We start from the raw sequence: 19,203 nt of genomic DNA on the forward strand, positions 1-19,203 counted from the left end.
AGTTTTAAAAATTGCAATGACATTAAGTTCCCACAGTTTTAACAAGGGGGTATGTATGTGCAATGGCTCACAGAATCCAGACGTGCCTGTTGCACGGATCTCACTGCAGCTATGTAGAACTCCCCTTTAGATAGTTTGATGACTCTTTTAAAGTGAGGATGAGAATCGGGCTTTCTGGAGTTTCCACTCATCCTCATTCTTCCCAAGATATCTCTAGAGTTAATACTTTAGGAGCTATTTTATTTTTCCCTCTGATATCGTTACCCCTCTTCTGACTTCTTTTTTTCCTGTTCTGACATCTATGCGATCTTTATTATTTGTTTGATTTCATAAAGATTTTTACATGTTTGATTTCATAAAGATTTTTACATTACAATAATTTTTTCCAGGAGGTTTAATTTTAAAGTATGTGGACCATAAAGTGCATTTTGTAAAATAATTTCCTGCATTAATGTTGTTTTACTTCACTTCTTAAAGATTAAAGGCTTAAGTTTAATTCATTTTCCTTAGAAAGGACTGTAAAGGCCATATATCGTGGCTGGAAGAAAATCAGTGTCTTTTTTAAAGGGACACCATATTTGTTAAAAAGTAAATTGACTTTTTTTCATGACTGTCAATTTCATGCCACCTTTGTTCAATTCTATTTGATGAGAAATTTTTTTAGTACCTATTGGGCTCCTCTGTGAAAAATATTTCCATGGATACTAATGATTCATTAGCCAGCATTTCAGCAGGGTTATCTTTGAATTCACAGCAACATTGAGAATTATGTTTGTTCCAACACATCTGTTATATTAGTCAGCTTTTAGTTCTCTATTATGGGAATCTCAGAAACCATTTGCCTGGGTTCAGGTTATCTGTGAATTTTCATATTATTTTATGGCCACCAGCTGCATTTTATGACTATATATTAAATTTTTTATTTTTTTCAAATAACTTTTCCAAATGGTCTCAGTTTCTAATCCAAAGGAAATCAGGCCTATGCCCAAACATCTACTGTTCAGTAAGTTACAGCTACTGCAAAACCCAAAATAAACGAAAGAGAAACAAAAAGAAAACTCTTCCTCAAAAAGGAAAAACCCTGTATAAAATGCCAGTGTGCCTAAAACCTAATACCTGACCTTTCACTGTATTGTATCTTGGTGGGACATGCCTTCAGCTTTTAATTGGGACTTTTTTCATAATTGTTGCCATTTAACACATTTAGTCTGTCAAATCATGGGATGTCTTTATAGCCGTATAATAAACCCTAGAGAACAACTTCTCTGACTGTAGCCATCTGCAATGATCACAAGAGTAGCTTACAAAATACTGACAATCTTTATGGTAATAGGATACATATGGCAGCCCACAATTATGTGTAGCTGCATTCAATTAGTGTTGTACAATTACACAGTTTTATTGCTTAGTTAAAACAGTGAAAGCACTACATACTGGTAATTTGCACTAATCCCCGTCTCTTTAATAGCCTCTCAGTGTTTAAAATGTGGGGGAACATCTATAGTATTTAAAGGGCTTGGGATGAACATTAAATTATATCTCATGTTGTGAATACTCATTGATTGACAATCAATGTATTCCCAGCTCACTTGTGGGTCATGTTTTATGGAGGCTTTAAAATACAGTTATAGCAAAAAGTTCTTTTGTGCAGCAGAACTCCACTTGCTGGATTGGGCTGCCCAAGCCTGTGCTTGCAGCCTGTTAATGTCCCTCCTGGAAGATGTTCAGGATGAGGAGACATGCAGAGGACCAAAGGTCAGCATCGATTCAGGGAGCGCTATAAGCCAAGGACTCCACATTTTAAATGTGAACTTGTTAGAAGCGTTTCCAATTCCTAACTTTTAATTAAAAACTTAGTTCAAAGTAAATTTATAGCTGCCATTTGGGAAAATACTTTCTGGAGATGGCTTTTTGAGTGTGTGTGTGTGTGTGTGTGTGTGTGTGTGCAGACGTGCACACACACACACACGCCTGGGCTCACGCACGCCTGTATGTTTGAAACAGATGTGTTTAGCAATCTGTGATTTTAACAGAATTTAAATTACATTTTTAAATGGCCTCCTCCGTGCCCCTCTGTAACTGGCTTGGTAAAAGATAAGGGTGAGCCCTGCGCAGGTTGTAGCAAGCGCTAATGGGGAACCTCAGTTGTGAAGTGGGCTTATTATATTGCTTAGGAAAGGTGCTCTCCCATTGGAGGAGAGGAACACTGGAATATATTCTTCTGTATCCTTCTCTCAAAGTGTTGACAGAGGAAAACCCAAGGCAACCTTGTTTCCTGCCCTGCCTGACAGTAAGTTAAACAGAATTCCAAACCAAAGGCCTGGACATTTATTCACCTGCAAAAACATTTTGCTGAAGCATTTCTAATGTCGTTGTGTCTAGAAATGTTTTCAATTACATGGATTAGGGCTTTGTCTCTCGTATTGTCTATCATAAGCATCAAGTTAACTTCTTTATGTTCATGAAAATTCTATGTTTTTTCAAAGCAAAAACGTTGTGGAAGTGTCAGAGATAAAAAGAACATTAAAATGATAGATTCTGTGTGTTTTATTTAATACTGTTGGTTTATTTAAAAGAGTCATTACTTTTATGTAATCCTAATTTTCTTAGTTTAGATAAGATATTTTTTCGTGCTTTTTTCCCCTTAGTTATTGAAACTTTGAACTTTGTTGCTCAGTATATTAAATATAACTGGCATATGGCTGCATATGAGATGGAATTCCTATTAAGTAAGATGTAGAGGCTCAAAAATAAAACCTTTGCTAGGTGTAGGAGAAATACATGTTCATATTCAGAACCAAAATGTGACTTATGACTGGATCTGCCAACATCTTCTTTCATCCAACTTTTGAATAAAGTTAGGTGATAATAGATAGTATGTTTAGAGAAAAACCACAAAATTCCTGTGTAAATGGAGTTGTGTAAATTGAAATCTGCACAAACTCATAAAACACGAACTATGGATGTTTGGACCTAACAGAACATCAAAGTGAGAGTTTATTTTGCATTTTAGAAAGGTTATTGCTAACAAAATGGAATTAGGGAAGTAAACAATTCTCTCTTCGGGAAATAAACTAGATGATCTTCTAGATGTTTCCATCTCAGGTTTCTGTTCATGAAAAACATTTGCTTGTCACTTGGATGACCAGAATGGCTGAGGTGCTCAGACTATGATTTAGAAATTTCTTTTGCCAGAGAACATTTAGGCTGGGAATGAGATTGTGTTTTGCAGCTCTAATGCCTCGGAGTCCCTCACTCAGACTTACTCCCACTGCTGGGCTGGAGAGCTGCTTTGTTAAAGGAGAGAGGATAGTGTCCGTCCCACATGACAACTGGGCAAAGCCACATCAATGAAGGACACACAGCTGTCTTTGCCCTAACAGCCTAAATGCAGGTGACCCCGCAAGCCTCTGGACACCTGCCCAAGAGCCTAAACTAGATGCAGGTCAAGCCCTTAAGGAGAAGACTCCATGTTCTGAGTGTGAAGAAAGGTAAAAGAATATATATATATATTATTTTTTTGCCCAGAAAAGACACAGTCTCTCCAGAAGGAAAGATCTGACTCCCTGCCCCTGCCAAAACAGTTAGATCCAAATGACCATTGCTGATACTGCCACTTAGCTGGCCAAACATCTGCACTTTATGCTGCAGCGAACTGAGAAGTTAATCTACTTTTTCCAAAGAAAGGGTGACGTGGAGTGTGAACAGTAGTGGCGCTCCTGATGTGTGGAGATGTGTCTTGCTGTGCAAGAGGTTCAGGCTGTTGTATCAAGTTCAGATGATCACAAGGCAGCAACAGAAGAACATGCAGGCTTCAGCTTGCTAGCTGGATTATTTTGATGTACATGGAAAACTTCACTATTTCCTCAAGGCATCTCCTGGTGACTGCCTTTGCTGGGAATACTAGCTTTTTACTGTGGTTTTATCTTATTGATTCCAATGGAGGACACTGAATTAGAATCCTGAATGCCCTTTGATCTTTTCTTTGAAATAGTAGAAGTTGTTTGGGATACTTTTTAGAGCAGACCCATTTGGTTTGATCATGGGCTGGAATTAAAGTGGTATAAATACTTGCCTATGGTCACATGCATCCTTTTCTTGATTTGTTGGGTGAAGGACTGGAGATTTTTACTGCCTTAATAAGGAAACCTGGACAGAATGCTGACTCTGCACCTGATAAATCTTTCTAAATTGCCTCAGGTGAAATGAAATGTTAATATCCCTTTCAATTATTAATAAAAAAAATGTAAATAGGTTTTGTTGGAAATGTGGGCCACTGAATATAAAGTATTTTAATATACATGTAGTTTTTTTGTTCAATTACTAAAAAACTATATTTTTAAAGCTTCTTACATATTAAAACAGAGAGGTAATTATTTTCATAAATTGGAGGTACTGCACTAGAGACTTTCTATGTTTCATTGTATTACACAAATCAATTTTAATTGTAGAAAACATTAAATACAGATAAGCCAAAAGAAAAAATCTCCCATAATCCTCCACCCAGAGACAGACACACTAACATTGTGTTCTTTCAGACATTTTTCTTTGCATGTATTTTTTCTTTAATACACATTTTATGCAAACCAGTCTGAAATCTGTCCTTAGTTCCCCCAAATAATTTATTTCAATAAATATAAACCCACATCACCACATTAATGGTCCTGTAGCATCCCACTATATCAACGTACTGTCATTTATTATTGAATTTCCATTTGCTGGCTGTTCACCATGTTTCCAATTCTGCAGTAATCTTTAAAAAAAGATATTCTTGTATGTATATCATTGCATAACTGCCTGTTTTCTTTTTTTTTTCACTTTGTGATAAATACCTTAAATTTAAGCCTCAAAGCCCCTCATTTCTTCAAAAAAGAGCTTTTGAGCTCTTGGTCATAAGGCGAGTTCACTCTTTCCTTTTACTTTAGGTATATGAACACCAAGATGGTAGCAAATCGCTGAAGCTGGGTGACTTTGGTCTGGCCACCATTGTCGATGGCCCCCTGTACACAGTCTGTGGCACCCCAACATATGTGGCTCCAGAAATCATCGCGGAGACTGGGTAAAAGCTTCCATTGGTTTATTGGAGTGCTGTGCTTGCCAAAGAACTAGTCTGCTTCAAGAACAGGAGAAAACAGCTCTGTCCCATCAAGACAGAATTAGCTATCAGATTTCTTTCACTTTTTTTTTTCTAAACTTTAAAGTGAGAGCCATTTTCTCTGTTTCTCCAATCAAGTTGCCAATTACGGCAATCTTGTTCAAGGCTTCCATGCGGCCTTTGTTAAAGGTGGAACAGCAGTTATTAACCCCAGAGTAAGAAATGTTCGGACTAACAGAGAAACATATAGCGATGGTAATTAACTCGCTTTTGGATAAAAGAAACAGACACTGCTGTGTGTGGTGATTACAGTCTCCTGTGGTTTTTTTCTCTCAGCTGTCCTTATTCTCCTGTCCCACTCTCATTTGGCTCTCTTGGCGGTCCATTGATTGTGCAGTACAAACACCCTTAGGCATCAGAGGGCCACTGGGAGTTTTCAGGTTTCTGTGTGCAGCAGTATTAGATGAATGAAAATCTCTAGAATGGGGGGAGAAGGTGAGTGGGCTAACATTTACGAAGTACCTACTGTCTGCCAGGCCTTAAGGTCCTTTACTTGATTTTTACTCTCTCAGTAGATGGTATGATTCCCATTTTGTACATGAATAATCTCACTGCGATGGCTGGGTATCATGGAAGCTCATGAGTAGATAGTGGTTGAATCAGCATTTGAGCTCAAGGCTGTGTGAACAAAGGGCTCCTTCCGGATACAGCTCTATTTCTTACCAAGGGTCAGAGGCAAAGTTCTGAAGCACTACCCCCCGCCCCCCCGCAGAAGGACTGGGGAAGGGTAGTACAGCAAGGGGAGATGGCCCTACTTTTCCCCCTCAATTAGTAGCACCAACCCAGACCTAGGAGTCTAGGTGGTATATTTCACTGAGACCTGTTGGAGATAGTTTTTCTGCTTGACCATAGACCAGAAAGGCAGAGAAACAGAATAGATGAGAAGGGAATGCCAATCAGGAAATCCCGAAGTGGGATGTGGGGTGATAAGGACTTTTTTATTTGTCAAATTTGAGTGATTTGGGAGCCCACACCTGTAACCTTGTCTGACATTCCTCAGAGGGTGCTGCCTTCAGCATAGCTACACTTTCTGGTTTATTATGTGAATACTCTGACAGTCTGCTGTGAGGGAGGGCCCAGGGTAGCAAGAGGATTGAATTGGGCTCTTGGAGACCCTGGTTGGAACCCAGCTCTGCCACCATCTTGAGCAAAACTACTTACCCCTCTGATTCTTGGTTTTCTCCTCTATGAAATAGGTGATAGTACTTATCTATGTAATGTAAAGAGTGGTTGGAAAAACAGCATAAGATATTGTATGTCAGTGCTTCACAAATCAAAAAATGTCCTATTCGTAATTATTATTTCTAAAATCAGAGACTTCATTTCAAGGGTCCATCACTATCTTAAAATTGATCTGACTTGAATTGATAACCTTTTTGATGAAACTTCTCACTGATACTTAGATATGATCTTTAGCCATGCTTTACTTCAATTTTTATTCATTTGTCTTAGTCTCTCTCTCTCTTTTATTACTCTTCCCTTGAATTCTGTTTAGCCAGTGGGTTTTAGTTTAGTGTTTGCTGTTGAGTTTTTAAATTTTGTTTCATTTGGTTTTTGGATTAGGATAGAAGAGTCATCTATTTTACCATGCCCCATAATTTGTCCTGGCCTGACTTTTGCTAACTCTAACATCACTTACTTTTCCAGATATGGCCTCAAGGTGGACATCTGGGCAGCTGGTGTAATCACTTACATCCTGCTGTGCGGTTTCCCTCCATTCCGTGGGTATGGGCAGTAATCTTTTATTCAGCACCGACAAAGCATTTCTGCATTCTCTGAGTGATCCATTCTCCTTTCTTGCACAAAGGAGCCTGAAGCAGGAAAGGAACATAATAAGAACTTCACTTCCAGCACCTGTTATTTTTTCTATGTTGTACATGCTCATTTACATGCCTTCCATAAATCTTCCTCATATAATTTAAAAACTCATTCTTTCCTAATTGTCCAAAACAGTTCCATATTGACATTTTGAATTGCTTAAAAACACACATTTTACACATTTATGGGGAAAGGAAGGGCTCTAATGCATAAGAATGAAGAGACATACCCTGAGTTGACATTTTAGTGCTGTTTTTTCCTTGTTGTTGTTCACCTGAACAGAAGTGGTGACGACCAGGAGGTGCTTTTCGATCAGATTTTGATGGGACAAGTGGACTTTCCTTCTCCGTACTGGGATAACGTTTCTGACTCGGCAAAGGTAGGTTTCCAGTGCCTTTCCTTTTCCTTACAGCCGGTGTGTATTAATGCAATTATTAATTTTGATTCGTTTTATGCAAAAAGACCTAATGATATTTTAAATGCGATTTCTGTCCATTTTGGTTATAATTACTAGGTTTTCCAAGAGATCAGGATCATCAAATCATCTGTTTGTAGCCATCCCAAGTGCCTCTGTTTCCCCGGCCTTCTCACTTGCTGTTGCCACTCCAGTTATATTACTATAGCCTCTTGCTACACCTGGCCCATACCAGGCCGCCTTAGATTTCAGCATAGCTTGTGGCTTTACCTTGCTCGGGTCTCGACTCAATTTCATCCTCTCAGGGGAAGCTTCCCAGACCACCTTCTTTTCAACTGCAGCTCTTTAACCTACCTAGCTCACCTTATCTTCCTCACTTGCTTTATTTTTCTCTATAGCACTTACACCCACATGTCCATCTGGTATACCATCTAATTACATTTATCTATCTACCTTTCTAGATGGGTAGATACAGACAGGTGGATACATCTTATGTTGTTTATTTTCTTTATTTATTTTTATTTTTATTTTTTTATTTTCTGATTCTCCCCTCTAAAGCACACATTTCATCAAGACCAGGAATTTTGTGTATTTGGTTTATTGGTGTATCATCAATGCCTGTGCAGTGACCAATATATAACTGGTGTTTAACATGTATTATAATGAATGAATAAGAGAAAAAGAAAACTGTAAAAATCTCACATGGAGATACTAGTGGAACTTAAAAAAGAAAACTTTTTGGGGCACCTGGATGGCTCAGCAGTATAGAGTGTCTTCCTTCAGCTCAGGGCATGATCCTGGAGTCCTAGGATTGAGTCCCACATTGAGCTCCATGCATAGAGCCTGCTTCTCCTCTGCCTGTGTCTCTGCCCTTCTCTGTGTCTCTCATGAATAAATAAATAAAATCTTAAAAAAAAAGAAAGAAAACTTTTTAAATGTTTCCTTAAACTTACATCTCTAAGCATTGACTTAAATTTTTAAAAAAATGATGTTGAGAAATAATTGACTCTTGATTATTCAGCATCCCTTTACCTTCTCCATTCCTGAGTGTGAGTTCAATTTAAAATCTGACTTTTTCTGCCTGGCCACTTTCCATGGAAAATGATCCACATTGGGTCCAAAGCTTTCATTTTCTTCAGCTGTCCAGGACCTCTAGCTACCTCTAGGCCTAGGAAAATGTAGAGGAGTTGAGAGAAGTGTCAGAAGAAAGGCAGCAGGGTGAAAGGAGATGGGGTGGTCCTATCATATTGTGGGGTAGAGGTGTATTTGCCTGTGAGCAATCTCTTCAGGAACCTATCTACCTCAGTGCTGTCATCACATAATAAGAGGGCTCAAAGTCATTGACACACAGGACCATCTCCTTCCCATACCCCCATGTACCCTGGCAAAGGGCATCACAGAACACAGTTGCTCTAATAAGTTCTGGCCCAGGTTGAAAAGGGAATGAATGCCTTCTTGCACAAAGGAGTCTGAAGTGGGAGAAGAACATAATGAGAACTTTAAGGAAGAATCTCTACATCAGTGGAAATAAATCATCTCCATCATGGAATGATACTCAGACCCCGTGAATGTAAGGACCTGGATAACACATATCTAACCATTTTGTTACATGGGAACTTCTAATCCAAAGTGGACACATGTAAGACAGACTCATCATTAAAACTCAATCTGTGCTTTCCTGGTCCCAATCATTTTGAGCTCATAGGAAGTCTCATTAATCTCAGCACCAATCTCAGGCACTCATCTGCCTCTTAATAGTTCCATTTTATTGGCATTGATTGATGTGGAAATTTTTGAAGCAAGTTTAACAGATTTATTTTTTTTAGTTTTATCTTTTTAATTTATTTTTAAAATATTTTATTTAAATTCAATTTGCCAACATATAGTATAACACCCAGTGCTCATCCCATCAAGTGCCTTCCTTAGTGCCCGTCACCCAGTTACCCCATCCCTCCACCCACCTCCCCTTCTGCAACCCTTTCTTTGTTTCCCAGAGCTAGGAGTCTCTCATGGTTTATCTTCCTCTCTAATTTTTCCATGTAACAGATTTCTATATTAAACTTAGAAATCTGCTAATAAAGCACAAAATTCTAGACAGAGAAAGGGATATTAATTCTTTAACTTGTGTAACTGATTTCTTCTCTACTAACTACACTTTAATGAAATTTATTCTAATATTCCTTTCTTTCTTTTTTTTCTTTCAATTCTAAGCAATTGATTTATAATTCTAAGTATTCACCTTTCCTTTGACTTCTAAAGGTGTGGCTGTGGGTAAGTTGAGTTGATATATTTAAGATTTAGAGCTTTTCCAAACTAAAAGAGTATGGCTGCACGCTCAGATTTTTGCCATAAAAATTAGACAAACGGGATCAAACATTTGCCTTCCACAGGAGCTCATCACCATGATGTTGTTGGTCGACGTGGATCAGCGATTTTCGGCTGTGCAGGTCCTTGAGCATCCCTGGGTTAATGTAAGTGACTTCCTCCTTTCCCTGTACTGACTCCTAACATTCCCTTTTAAAATTGCAGATTTCCTCATGATGCTGTCTCCTTTGTCAACTGTTGTGTTTGTGTTTGTTCCTCCCTCTCAAACATGCCAAAATGGTTAGGGGGTCTCAGAGGGCCTCTGATGTAGCTGTGCCGATGTGCACTCTCATGGTCCCTGGAACAGAGCATTTCATTTGATTCAGATGGGACTACCTTCTGACTGGGGAGGTGCATGCACATGGATGCTACCCTCTGTCCCCCATCCTGCATTCTGAATACATCAATAAGAGCAGATTTTCTGAGTCAGTACTGCTTTTGCGTTATTCCTACCAAAAATACAGTTGACCCAAGGGTCTCCACATAAGGCTTGAGGTACTCTGGCACAGGACTTCTCAATCTTGAATATGCTCACAAGTTACCTGAGGATCTTAATAAAATGCAGATTTTAATGCAGTAGATGTGAGGCTCTGAATTTCTAAAAGTTCCCAGATGCTGCTGCTGCTGCTACTTGAGTACTAGAGTCTCATAATACATGGTACATGTTTATGAATGTTGAATATGAATGTGCATAGATATACAGCGAAGGTTTGTTTAAATATTTTCATAGAGCAGAGCTTCCCCATTGATGTACAAATATGTAAAGACATTAATACCCTCAGCCGTTGGGATAGTCAGGCAGGGCAGCTAGAGTCTGGGAGTGATCATCTCCAGCCTCAAAACCTTTTCATTTACCCCAGGTTGCTAAACAAAAACTATCCTTTTCTAGGAAGTGAGAAAAGTTAGGAAACATCTCATGTAAGCCTAATAATCAGTGTTCAAGATAGGCAGAGTGGGTATTATTATACCCATTTTACAGATGCAGAGACTGAGGCTATGGCAAGTGACTTGCCCGAAGTAGCAAAGTTTATCATGGAGCCAAAATTTGCAGCTAGGTATCCTCACTCCAAGTCCATTTGCTTTAAATTCCTATGCACCACATTATATCTACCTGTCCTTTGTTATATGTGAAAGCACCACGAATATTGCAAAAGAATGCATGTATATATCATATCGTTATAATGACTGTTCATACAAGTTAGCAATGTCTCCAAAGTAACTTACCTAGGTCATGGCACCTTTCCCTTAGATATGCTGGGAGAAAGAGGCACAGACCAGCTGCATGCAGCCTTTATTGGTGGCAGCAGTTGGTTCTGATTGATCTACATGCTGCTTAAAAGCCCATGATCTACAAATTGTCAAACTGCATGGTAGCACTAGAATCAGTGAGATTATGACCACATAGAATAAGCCAGAAAATCTGAGTTTGAAACATGGCCTTTGAAGGCTCACAAAGAGCCATAAAGGAAAGAGATTGCATAGGTTGCAAATAGCCATTTTAGATTTTTAAATACATTCTCATCAGAGGACCACTGCCTGCCAAGTCCACCCTCTGGAAGCTCTGATACAACCAGTCACAGGACAGTGGGGGAAGGGCTACCCCAGCTAGCCTCTGTGTAGGAACAGGGGTCCTATACAGGATATATACTAGAGGAGGAGATCAGAGCTCCATCCTGAAGGAGGCTGGAAAGGAGATGTCCGGCAGAGCCAGCTCCAGCAGGATATGCATATTAGTTTTAAGATAACTTTGTGGATGTGAGCAAGTTTGTCTATATATTTGAGGGGACTGTAATGCAATTGAAAACAGCCATAACCTGATTCCAAACCAAATAACCCTATATCCATATATATCCCAACTCTGTGGGATAAAGAAACAAAATTAGGAAGGTTTTGGCTTTTACTTTTGAAAAACTAGGTTGCTCCTAGGATCCTCCTTAGAAGGCATGTACATGTATCAGCAGTAACTTTCTGCCTTCTCAACCTGCTTTGTACACATTTTTACACATGGTCTCACTTTTCTGGTAATTAGGCTCCACCACTCCCTCTAAAACATGGACTTCTGCTGTCATTTTAGTTTTCCCTCTCAGATTCCCTAAAGACATTTCCTAAAAGCAGGGATAAACACTTAAGGAATTATCTAGGAGATTTAAAACTAAAATATACCCTTTATATAATTCTAACGGATCTTAGATTCTAAGGGAAAAAATATTGATGTATATTGATGTTAGCAGAAACTTAAAAAAAAAAAACAAAAAACCCGAAATGTATGAAATGATTGCTTAACTTTTGAAATTTTATTTATGTAGTAACTAAATCAGAAAAATGATTATTGTCTCAAAAACATAAATGAAAAACCACATATAAGCTTTCACAGCCAGCATTTAGTATTTGTCAAGGTCTCCAAGTGCAACAAATGAACAACCAACCAATCAAAATAAATAAATTAGGCATTTAAACGGAAGTCCATTTAACAAGACATTTTGCATTTGGCGATCAAATTATCTGATCACTGCTGAGGACTCTACCTAAGGGGGAAAGAGGTAATAATAATTATCTGAGCCCTGAGGAAGTCATCAGAGAGCATTTCCTGACTCTCATTTGTCCTAATTTTGTCTGTTGCTCATATAGTGACCTTTTCAACTTGGTGCCCTTGGAATTGAAAAGGGAGTCTCTTATGAAACATAGAGTAGAACAATAGAATCAGAAAACCTAGTCAACTAAAATCACTTGTTTTAACCTTACTCCAGACTCATTTTTTCATTCATTCTGGGTGGGAATCCCACCGTGCTCCTTAGTGTTCTGGGCCTCTGCTATGTTATCGAAAGAGTCATGAGCAAGGTGTCTCAGTGGATTGCTCTAGCAAACCAGATGGACAAAGCAGCATCAGTGTGCAGCCAGGTGTCTAGCAGAGGAATGTGGGCTTCCAGAAGGAGCATCAACTCACCCTCCTGTTGTAACCTTGGGACAGTCATTTCACTCCTTTGAACCTGTTTTTGTGTCTGTGAACTAAAGATAATAGAATCAGCCTCTTGAGTTGTAATGAGGATGTAGAAAGGAATATATATTTGAAGGGTCTGAGAGGATAGTCTTTAAGCACAAGTACTGTGTACTTGATAGATATGTAGAGAGTTTGGGTCTGAGACAGGCAACGACTCTGTCATCTGTTGCTATGTGCTGATGAAATATAAACTTTGATGGATGTTGGTGTATAAGAAGTTTGATTAAGAAGGAGAACCTTCTCATCTCCCGAAAAATTCCATTAGTGTATCCCCAGCTCCATATAGATAGGGTGTGCATTATCTGCTCTGTTGTCTTCTTTAGTATCACACCTGTTACCTCTACCATGGCTGCAGGATACCAACAGGAATTGTTTTGGCTTAAGTTGATATACCTTAGTACTCATCTGGTGGAGAACCACAGAATTTAGGGACATAGGAGGCTGAAAAAGGCATTAATACATCTTGATCATTCCAGACATTGGGAAGAAGGTGGAGTCACTTTCCCCCAAACAACACTTTGTTAATAGGAAAGATAGGTTAGTGGTAAATGTAATTGACATAAACATAATTGACATAGCACCCAAAATTCTTAAATAGGGTTAAATATCACCATTATAATATCCCAAAAGTATTACTATTATTATATTTTTATTTTCAAAGTGTTGACCTACTGTATCCCATGTTATTCACCTGATACTAGGGTAAAGGTCCATCTGAATGCTACAATTCTATCAGTTTATGTTTTACTTCCAGTTATTTTTCTGATTTTATTGATGAGGAAACTGAGCCTCAGAGAAGTCTCTAGCATAAAGCTCAATGGAGTTTCTAGAACAAGGTCTTATGCCTGGATTTTGTCCCTAGAGATTCCGATTTAATTGGTCTGCACCAGCATCTAGGCAGGCATCATGAATTTTAAAAGGTCCCAGGCCATTAGAGTGTGAAACCAAGATTGAGAACCTCTGTCCTGGTGGGAAGGATTGGTTTAAATAAGTCAAATGTAGGTAGTTAGCCAATTCAAGACTTCCTATCACCTCCCTGGCCTTTAAATTTTATTTTATTTCATTTTTCTCGCCAATCTACTCTTTTTAAGGAGATGCTACTAAAATAAATAAATAAATAAATAAATACATAAATACATAAGTAAATGAGTAAATAAGTAAATAAATAATAAATAAATATTACTAAGCCAAGATATTCAAAAAGAATAAAGAAAAAGAGAAGACAAAATAAGAGCCTGGATAATCTACCAAGATATTCCATGCTAACAAAAAGCAGCTCTTGGGGCACCTGGGTGGCTCAGCCAGTTAAGCATCTGCCTTCCGCTCAGGTCATGATCCAGGGTCCTGGGATCAAACCCCACATTGGGCTCCTTGCTTAGCAGGGAGGCTGCTTCTCCTTCTGCCTTCTGCTCCCCCTGCTTATGCTCTCTCTCTCTCTCTGTGTCAAATAAATAAACAAAATCTTTTTTAAAAAAATAAAAATAAAAAAGCAGTTCTCCCCACACAAAACTTTATATGCATTTATCTTGTGCTGTCAGAATTTGTTAGAAATTAAGAGAATCCTCAGTGATACTGTAATGATAAACAAAACACCTATTTATATTCATAAATTATAAATGATGAAATGGAATTCCATTTTCTATTTGGGCATCTTACCCTCTCCTTTCTCCAAGCTAGAGCTTAATTTACTTCACATTTTCTCCTCCAGTACAGTGTGAATTGTAGATATAGAGGATGCATAGGCCCAAGCTGAACAGAGTCAAAGGTGCTGGGTGCCATACAGCTGGAGATGGTTAACAAGAGTCAAAAGGCCAAACCCTGGGGTGCAAAATGGAGCTGCTATTGAAGACTGCTCTAATGTACTTGAGAGATTTTTTAAAACTAAATCAGGATATTCTGGTAGTAAACTGCTCAAGACTGTCATACTTCTCATAAATTCACATATTATTATTAATAATAGAGTCGGATAATGAATTGACTGAAAACCAGATCCATGAGTCAAAAACAAAAATCCATGAGGGGAGGAGGAGGCATGACCCCTGGAATGGTTTCCCTGAGGAAAGACGGGAATTCACTCCACTGAGTGACTTCACATCCAAGCCTTCACATCCCTCCCCACAGCTGCTCCCCAACATCCGCTGGAGAAATGGAGACCAGGAGGCTAGATCTCCTACAGACAGCTGTGAGAGTTCATTTTCCATTTTGCAAACTAATTTTGTTCTTGTCAGTTGCAATGCTCTGCCAAGTGGTGGATGGGAATTTCTAAATCAAAAACCACTAACCTCAAACCACAACCAGCCCATGTCAAACTTCAGAAACTACTCCCAGAAACTACATACCAGAACGTATGGTAATAATACTATAACTATTTGTAACATACTGCCAGGTTTGTCACGTTTAGAAAACTCATAGCACATTTTTGGCACACAATCTATTCAGAATAATGGTGATAAAGATGTATATATAAAAATGTATGTTTTTAATGGCCCTATTTATTTTATTGATGCAAGACAGTAAGTTAGCTAAATCTCCATCATCAATCTGTATGCCTCAGGTACAGATTAGGTCCCTGCAAAACCAATTGTTTGTCTTTTAATCCAATTATGCTCAAAGCCTTCAAAATTTATATAGAAATTCTGCAGACTTTTAGTTGCTGTGAGGTGTGTGTGTGTGTGTGTGTGCACATGTGTGCGCATGCATGCAGACACTCACATGCCCACCCTCTCTACCTTCTCTGAGACACCTTATTTCATTTGGGGAAAAAAAACTGAAATGTTTTAAGATTTATGAAGTCAGAAGCGTCTCTGACACCTTGTGCAGGTTGTTTCAGGACTTTCATTGCTTCAACATGAACTAATAACCCAAGGGAAGCTGAAACCTTCACTAGAATTTAAAGTTGGAAGCTTGAACCCTTAGGACCCAACATCTAAAAGAGTTGCTAAGAGTCTTGACAGGAGATCAGGACCAGGACAGAGCAGGGAAATAATAATCAGGTCCCTTCTGAGGGTGGTGAGAAAGCAAACTTATCTCAGAAATTGGCAGGAGGAAGAAAAGTCAGAAAAAGGAAAGTTCTGGCTAAGATGGAACCCCTACTGGGGAATTGAGGAGATGGCAGGATGGGTGCAGCCCGAGATTAATCGCCCTCAGTAAGTCAGGAAGGGCTGCTCCTATGGAATCTTTACTATTTGTTCTCTATCTGCACCAAGCCTGTTCAACATTGCCTGTGTGGATCATAGGACCCCGCAGTGACCCAGTGCAGCTTCACGTCCTCCTGTGTCAGCCAGGCCCTCTGCTGCTGCCTCTTCTACACAGGATTCCAGAGCTGTAGTAGGTCACATTGCCACATCCTAGATGAATAGACAACCAGTCTCGCCTTGACATAAAAGTCAACCACATTCCCCTGGACCCCTGAAGTGTTCAGGATCCTTTTACTGCCCTCTATGCAAATGCTCCCCATGCTCCACTGAGGCCTGCATGGATATTCTCTGGTTTTTTTTTCAGCCCCTAATTCAATCTTTCTTTCTCCTTAGCATTGTCCCACCTTTATCATGAGAGAGAGGACTCATGGAATCCTATGATTTAACCCGAGGGAGCCCTTTTGTAACTGATGCCATGCTAATGAATGCCCTGGATGGATGCAGGGTGGTGCTGTGGAAAGAATACTTTCAGATCTGGTTCAGTCCCCGTCCGACTCAACCACTTTCTAGCTGTGTGACTTTGAGCAAATTACTCAGCCTTGCTGAGTCTCAGGTTGCTCATCCTCAAAATGGTCCTAGTAATGCATAACATAGAGGATAATCTGAGGATTAAGGGGCTCGTATATGTAAGTCACTCGCTGAGAGCCACATAGCAGTTAACACTTGGGTCATCTTTCTTTCCCTGCCTTTCTCTTTTATCTTTGCTCCCCTCTACCCTCAAACTCCTCGGGTCTCACCCTTTCTTTCCTTACTTCATCTTGCCCCGGGTGAACCTGCACCTCCCCAGGGTGAACTGCCTCATTTCCCTTCCATCCCTGCCCTTCACTCTGATTAGCTCCAGTCTTGTGTCTTCCAGCTCATCCTTTTCAGCAGCTTCTGATCCTGAGACTACAGATACGCCCAAGATGTTTTTGTCCTAAAGAGAAAACCCTTCCTTCAACCTACTTCCCAGTTTTGTTTTTCTAATTTGTTTATAAGCTAAAACTCAAACAAATCACTTTGCCTGTGCTAGCCTGGAACTCTATTAAGACATAATTACACATATATGCATAATCTTGGGGGTGAGGCCCAATGGGGAACCCCTGTATTAGGCTGCTTCTTTTCCCTCAGGCAGAGCTCCAATCTGTGTCAGATACATGACACTAATACTTGGAAGACTCTCAGTAAATGCATGTATCATCCCTCATCAAATGTTCAAATGCTCTCAGAACTCTAACTCAGATTCCAGAGGCCTATTGTTTCGTCCACCATTAAAAAAGCAGTTCACATATACCACTGAATTCACCCTTGTGTTTAAAGTTCCAGATTGCATAATTCTAATTCTTTCTGAGCGAGGGTAGTTAGTCTTCCACCCTTCCTACCCTTACACCCCTCTTATTAAAAAGCATTGGTTTTATTCCAAGTGGAGACTAAGGTTTCTATCTCTGGTCCTTTGTGGCCAGTTTTTTCCTGTTTTTCTCAGTGTTCTCCATCATTATTCTCCCACATACTCTTAACTATAGATAAACTGGTTAACTCATTGTTTGGCAAACAGGCCTTGAGGTTCCCCACTTGTTCATATCCGTACACCAAAACATCCATTCCCTCCGCTCTTAAGCGTCAGTTGCTCCTCATCATTGAAGACCAGGCTGGATTCCATCTTCCTCATGAAGTCTGCTGTGTTCACAACTGAAGATATGTCCTGTCCTCTGAACTCCTTCCATGTTTCTAGCTGAGCCATGAGGTTACATGCCTTATGACAGCTCTTTCTTATCTTGTTGATCTGCTTTATTATTTGATATTGTGTACATACTTTGTCTCTCAATTAGCCTACAAGGTTCTTGTGGGCAGGGACCTTTTTTCTCTTATCCCTGCCATCCTCGACATAGCCCGGGACAGAGTAAGTACTTCATATGTCCCTGTGTATGTCCCTTCCCCAAGTATGATCCCACTGATAACCTAACTGACCTTCTCCTTCTTTCTTTCTTTCTTTCTTTCTTTCTTTCTTTCTTTCTTTCTTTCTTTCTTTCTTTCTTTCTTTCTTTCTTCTTTCTTTCTTTCTTTCTTTCTTTCTTTCTTTCTTTCTTTCTTTCTTTCTTTCTTTCTTTCTTTCTTTCTTTCTTTCTTTCTTTCTTTCTCTTTCTTTCTTAGATTTATTTACTCATGAGAGACAGAGAGAGGGGCAGAGCATAGGCAGAAGGAAAAGCAGACTTCCTGAAGAAAGCCCGATGTGGGTCTCGATCCTAGGACTCCGGGATCATGCCCTGAGCTGAAGGCAGATGCTCAACCAGTGAGCTACTCAGGCGTCCCATCCTTCACTTTATTTCTGAGTCTTTTTACAATGCAGATTTTTAAGAAGTTTTTGAATTCTCTCTGCAATCAATGGAAAGCATCCTTCCTCCAGATTTGATTTCAGATGTGACTTAATAAGCATAATAGTGGATTCTTCTAGTCATTAATAAGTCAGTCCAAGAATATCGCAAATTGATATTTGTGTGAGCAGGGTGCTGAACCAAGTGCTTATATTAAGGATTACAGAAAATGTGGAAGATGTGGTGCCAAAGGCAAGAGTTCAGAGTAGATAATATATTATGTATATATAGATATAGATATGTTATATCTATGTCTGTCTCTGTATATATAAAACTCTAAACTCTCTCTATGAATTCACATATATAAGCTATATATATATATAGAATCACCTAACACCAAAAAGAATGTAAATAATGCAGATATATATATATGTATAAAATGAAAAAGTATTAAGAGTTTACAGAAGAACCATTATAATGAATTACACTTAGTAGAGGAAAAAATGTTTTGGAACAGGTGATTTAGACCCATGTTTTGAAGAACAAGAGAGGCCACAGGCCTATAAGAGCAAAGCCCATGCCTAGTTTTGCTTGCCATCTTTCCCCACCTCTTGATATAGTACCTGGTCCACTATAAACATGCAGTCAATAGTGACTGAATAAATGAATAGCCAAATGCTGAAAGAAGGAAAGCCTAGATTATGTAAAAGAGTAAGCATGTAATGCGAGGGAAGTAGCAATTTATTTTCCTGTGTGGAGCCAAGAAATAACATGCAAAATGATGGAAAGGAAAGAGAGAAGGAAAATGATGAATGGCGTTGAAGTCTTGCCAGGAATTTGGGTTTTAACAGATAGTAACAAACACTTTATTATCCCTTCATTCATTTATTCCACAAATATGTATTAAGCATCTACCGTGTGCCAAAGCACTGTGCTGAGGGTTCTGTAGTGAACAAAATGTACTC

The 19,203-nt window shown here is 39.1% G+C and overlaps 1 protein-coding gene across 8 annotated transcripts in view; it reads left to right on the forward strand.

Annotated features, from left to right (window-relative positions):
* The window catches only part of DCLK1 (doublecortin like kinase 1), a 341,215-nt gene that overhangs the window by 296,498 nt on the left and 25,514 nt on the right, over positions 1–19,203 (forward strand). For all 8 annotated transcript variants that reach the window (XM_038573280.1, XM_038573282.1, XM_038573284.1 and 5 more), the window contains 4 exons: positions 4,926–5,059; positions 6,803–6,880; positions 7,256–7,352; positions 9,779–9,859. In XM_038573280.1, the coding sequence (XP_038429208.1) occupies positions 4,926–5,059; positions 6,803–6,880; positions 7,256–7,352; positions 9,779–9,859 (390 nt within the window). The remainder of the gene's footprint in view (positions 1–4,925; positions 5,060–6,802; positions 6,881–7,255; positions 7,353–9,778; positions 9,860–19,203) is intronic.

This window comes from Canis lupus, chromosome 25, assembly GCF_011100685.1.
Source record: "Canis lupus familiaris isolate Mischka breed German Shepherd chromosome 25, alternate assembly UU_Cfam_GSD_1.0, whole genome shotgun sequence".
Lineage (NCBI taxonomy): Eukaryota > Metazoa > Chordata > Mammalia > Carnivora > Canidae > Canis > Canis lupus.